The sequence below is a fragment of the Triticum urartu genome, chromosome 4 (assembly GCF_003073215.2).
Source record: "Triticum urartu cultivar G1812 chromosome 4, Tu2.1, whole genome shotgun sequence".
NCBI classification, from domain to species: Eukaryota; Viridiplantae; Streptophyta; class Magnoliopsida; order Poales; family Poaceae; genus Triticum; species Triticum urartu.
In genome coordinates this window covers 617,194,459-617,199,911 of record NC_053025.1, presented here as the reverse complement: position 1 = coordinate 617,199,911, position 5,453 = coordinate 617,194,459, and the positions used below count along the sequence as shown (strand labels likewise).

The 5,453-nt window shown below is 38.3% G+C and overlaps 1 protein-coding gene across 1 annotated transcript; it reads right to left on the bottom strand.

Moving 5' to 3' along the window:
• Nucleotides 1-4,172: 4,172 nt before the first annotated feature.
• Nucleotides 4,173-5,453, bottom strand: LOC125554450. The gene is made up of 2 exons (XM_048718007.1): nucleotides 4,874-5,453; nucleotides 4,173-4,652 (listed from the first exon to the last, which is right to left on the bottom strand). Exon 1 carries the CDS (start codon nucleotides 5,318-5,320, stop codon nucleotides 4,898-4,900), a length of 423 nt encoding a protein of 140 aa, XP_048573964.1. The 5' UTR covers nucleotides 5,321-5,453; the 3' UTR covers nucleotides 4,173-4,652; nucleotides 4,874-4,897.

The following is a 5,453-nucleotide window of genomic DNA, read 5'->3' as shown; positions in this document are numbered from 1 at the left end:
TCAAAAAAACTTAACAAATGTTTAATAGTGCCACGTCTTAAAATTATAAAAGTAAAAATAAATAAATAAAAACACAGGAAAGTGTAAAAAGTAAAATTAATCAGAAAGAAAACGAGAAAATCTTTTAAACTGGGCGGAAGGTTCCAAAAACGGGAGCCCAACAGTTCGTTGACCGCCCACAACCTTCTGTTTTTTCGTTTCTTTTGAAAGTTGTTCAGAAAGTTCAAAATTTGTTCGTGTCAAAACATTCAAAATTCCAAAAAATGTTCGTGTTTTAAAAAATTGTTCATAAATTCGTAAAATGTTCGCATTTTTCAAAAATTGTTCAGGCATTTCAGAAAATGTTCTTCTTTTACAAAAATCGTTTGGAATGTTTTTGCTCAACTTTTCTACATTTTTTGAAAAATATTCCCGTTTTCAAAAATTGTTCACAATTTCAAAAATAGTTCTTCACAAATTTTCCGGTTTAAAAAGTTTTTCACAAATTTTATAACATCATGTTTGCCAATTTTGTTCAGGAATTTCAAAATATGTTCATGTTTCCAAATTTTGTTTTGAAATTTCAAAAAATGTTCTCGTTTAAAAAAATTTGGTCAAGATTTTCAAAAAATGGTATAGTTTTAAAAATTTTGTTCACAAATTTGGAAAGTGTTTACGTTTCACAGAACATTCCGTTTTTTGAAAAAAAAATGTTGCACAGCATGTCTGGTTCTTTAAGTCTGATGCTACTCTTAACTTGTCATGTATAGTGTTGCGTCGGTTTGCTGTCTTCACTGGCCCAGTCAAAGTCCGCCTGTGCGAAACGGCAGCAATTTGAGGCAGAGAGTATCACATAGGAGGAGAGTGCCGGTTCGGGTTACTCACGCCTAAAGGCGATGCGCCGGCACAGCAAAATTTTGATCGACAGAGCTAGCTCGTGGGTAGCGCTAAAAAAAATGCCAAAAAGTGGTTCCCGACGAGGATCCAACTTGTGCTATGGCAATGACGTACAAGCTTCTCTAACCACCTACTGCTTGCTACTGAAGTATTGCAGAGTGAAGTCCTTAAAGAAAATTCATAGGCGCGTAATTTATTGTGCACATGTCATTTACTATAGAGCTTTTTATTTTTGAATAATTTGTAAAAATTTTGAAAAAAGTTCATGAATCGCAAAAAGTACATTGGTCTTGAAAAAACATAAAATTTTGTAAAAAGTACAGCAATTTGAGAAAAGTTAATCCATTTTGAAAAATAGTTCACAAACCTTGAGAAAAAAGTTCATCAAATTTTGGAAAAAGGTTCATCGATTTTGAAAAAATTAAATCCACTTTGAAACAATTTAATCCATTTTGAAAAATAGTTCACAAATCTTGAGAAAAAAGTTCATCGATTTTGGAAAAAGTTAATCCATTTTAAAAAATAGTTCACAAATCTTTAGAAAAAAGTTCACAGAATTCAAAAAAGTTCATCAAATTTGCAAAAATGTTCATCGATTTTGGAAAAAGTTAATCTATTTTGAAAAGTAGTTCACAAATCTTGAGAAGAAGTTCACGGATTTCAAAATAGTTCATCAAATTTTGAAAAAAAAGGTTCATTGATTTTGGAAAAAGTTCACCGACTTTTTAAAAAAGATCATGAATTTGAAATAAGTTCATCGAAATTGATAAAAACCTCATTAAATCTGAAAAAAGTTCATTGACATTGAAAAAGTTAATCGAAATTCAACAAATGTTCATCAAATTTTGAAAAAAGGGTTCATCGATTTTGGAAAAAGTTAATCCATTTTGAAAATAGTTCATCGAATTTGAATAAAAGTTCATCAAAATTTAAAAAATATTTATGGATTTAGAAAAAAATCATCAATTTTAAGAAAACTTTTATGTATTTGTGAACCAATTCATCGGACCAAGATGAAGAAAAAAAGAAAACGAAAACATTAAAAAGGAAATCAAAAAAAGAAAGGAAGAATAGAAGGCAAAGTAAAGAAGGTAAATAAATCAAGGCGGGCGGCGTGGTGGTTATACTAGCGCAGCTTGATTGAGTGAGGTAGTTGGTTTGAATCCTGCCGGTGCCATTTTTTGCGGATTATAAGACAAAAAGGAAAACACGTCAGATGGGCCGGCCCAGTGCAGCGCAGGGGTGTGTGCCCGTTTGCGTCCATGCCTGTAACGGGCGCCGTTTAGCGAATGCTCTCCTATTTGCCCCGAAAATACTCGTTGCAAATATCACTTCAACTTTCCAGAGCATCACTTGTCGCAACCTGAGAGTTTTCCCTTTTTCATAGATCCGTTTATTTTAAACGTTTTATCTCTCAAACCGTGCGTCCAAATCTCGAACCGCCTTCACCGTTGGATTCCTAGTGTCGAGATCTTTACAACTAGATCGCATATTGATAGGTTTTGATGATTTTTTTCACACAAAAAACCGGAAAAAAAAACCGAAATCTTGCGGAAGCAAAACCATGACTCTCGTGAAAGAAAAAAAACAGAAAATGCATTTTTTTCGTTTCCGGGAGGCACGGCCGTGACTCTCGTGAAAACACAATTGTGCCTCTTGCGAAACCAAAACCATGAATCTCGCAAAAGAAAAAAAAATAGAAAACGCATGTTTTTTTGTTTTCGGGAGGCACGGTCGTTACTCTCGCTAAAGCACAACCGTGACTCTCGCGGAAGCAAAACCGTGACTCTCGTGAAAGGGAAAAAACAGAAAACACATTTTTTTTCCGTTTCCAGACACACGGCCGTGACTCTCGCGGAAGCAAAACCATGACTCTCACGAAAGGGAAAAAAAAGAAAAACATGTTTTTTCGCACAATTTTTTTATTGAAAAGTTAAGGAAGACCAGTGGAAAACCAAAGTGTCGAAAAAATCATTTAAAAAGCCGAAAACGCGTGCGGAAAAATAAAAAAAATAAAAATCTGGAGGAAGCGCCCAGAGCGCGACATGTGGCGAATGAGTGAAAGCACGCCAAGTGGCGCTGATCGTTGCGAGGCTTCCGAAGGAGCGCTCGTTAACTAGCTTCTCTCTATTTGCCCCCCCCCCCCCCCCCCCCACACCCCCGTAGCGCGCACCCAGTTGGGCCGGCCCATGCTCTGGGCGGACGCCTTCGTTTTTTTCGTTTTCGTTTTCGTTTTTGTTTTTTACTTTTTTATTTTATGTTTTTATTCTATATTATAATAATTCTCGATTGGATCTAAAATTGAAAATATTCTTAATTGTCATAAAAACAGTTCTTTAATTCAAAAATATTTGCGATTGATAAGGATGAACATTTTTTAATTTTAATGAACATTTTTGAATAATGATGAACATTTTTTATATTTCATGAACAAATTTTGAATTCCATGATTTTTTTTAAATTGATGAACAAAATTTGTATTCAAAAACATTTTTCTGAAAGTTTTTTGTATGAATTTTGAAATCAATGAACAAATTTTGAGTTTGACGAACATTGTTTTGAAAATGATTAACCAAATTTGAATTTAATGAACATTTTTTAGGTCAGTGAATATTTTTTTCTTTTTGGTCAACATTTTTTAAATCTGATGAATTTTTTTTTGAATATGATGAACATTTTTCATAGATAATGAACAAAATTTGAATTTAATAAACATTTTTTAAGTCAGTGAACAATTTTCGAAAATTTGTGAAGGTTTTGTAAATTTGATGAACAAAAAAGTTGAATTCGATGAAGATTTTTTTTAGATGATGAACAAAATTTGAATTTGATGAACATTTTTTTATATAGGTGAGCAAATTTTTAATTTTGTTGAACAAGTTTTAAATCTGGTGAACACAATAAGTTGTATTCAATGAACATTTTTTGAATTGTTGAACATTTTTTTAAAATGATGAAATTTTTTGAATTCGATGAATGAAATAGTGTTTATGAATTTGATTTTTTTAAAAAAAATATAGGAAAAGTAGGAAAGAAAAAGGAAAGGAGAAAAGAAAAGGAAAGGAGAAAAGAAAAAAGAAAAAAACGAAAGAAGTAGAAAAGGGGGGGGGACCTCGCGCCCCACTTGGGCCGGCCCAGAAGGAGCATGGATGAGCTTGGGGGTATGTGCCACAATGCTTGGGGCGCCCTACGCGCCATATAGGATCCATCGTGTGTTACATATCATTTGTGAGTGTTAGTTATTCTTAAAACAGACTTAGTGCTAGTTTAGGTGAAATTCTTTCTTTAAAATTACGCCAAGAAGAACCATATTTTGTAGAAGGTAGAAATAAGTTACATGACTACCCTTGTTGCGAACAAGTGCAGTGCACATTTTACTAAACAACGAGGCAAGTTTGAAGACAAGCCAACACACACCAGGGCAGTCCAATTACAAGCTACCACACCCACTACAACCACAACATAAGGGGTCTATCCTAAACTGAAATACAAAGTCGCGTCTCGACCAACACTTGCCGTCTCCGAAGACAACAAACCAATTTGGACTATCTTTGCCGACGCATCATCCATCCATGAATGCCTACCAGAGATTTGCGAGTAGGTGGCAGGGCTTGGACGGTCACGAGAAAGGCAGCGTCTTGGACGCAACAGTGGTGGTGTACATAGCGCCCTTGAAAATCCACCTGACAGCAACAAGCATGGAAGGAACGCAACACATGACCTTCAAATTGTGTCTCCGAACACGATGCTTTGCCATCGCCGATGCGAAACCGAACCTAGGCGCAAAATTTTAACAAAATGAGAATACAAACATACAGACGCGTACAAAATGCGGGTAATACCGTGAGGTTACACATCGATAAAACACAAATATGCCAAGCAAAATCGATATATCTCAAGCACGTAGTAGTTGATCTCTACCTAGAAAGTACTACTTTTATGCACACTGACAGTACTACACACGGAGATTTCGCAAAAAAAAAAAGGTAGTACACACGGGGAGCATCTGATGAGCTAGGGGCTAGCTGTAGTCTGAACTCCAGAGCGGCCTGAACCACATGGAGTGGACGGAGGGCTGGAACGTCACCATCACCAGCAGCACCGCCACCATCGCCGCCACGCCCCACGGAGACGCCCCCGACGACTGCGACGGTGCCACGGCCGGCTGGGCGTTAATGGCGTGGCGTCGGAGCGCCCAGCGGGTGCGGCGGCGCCAGTACCCGAGCGCGGCGAAGAGGAGGAAGGCGGCCATGGCGGCGAGCGGCGCGGCGAAGACGCGTGCCCCGATCTCGGCACGGCGCTCCACGGCCCGGTAGTCGACGTAGGAGGAGGTGGCCAGGAAGGAGACCACGATGGCGAAGAAGGCCAGCAGGCGCCACGGCGGCAGCGTCGCCGCCCAGCCGTGCCTCCAGCCCCGCCGCGAGTGCTGCGCCCACGACGACATCGCGCTAGCTTAGATTGGCTGCTGCCTGCTGCCGCTCCTGCGTTACCGAGGTGTAGGCGCGTGCAGGGTGGTGGTATATATTATTGGAGTGGAAGGAAGGAAGCAGATGCCAAATGCTTGTGGGTGGAAGAAA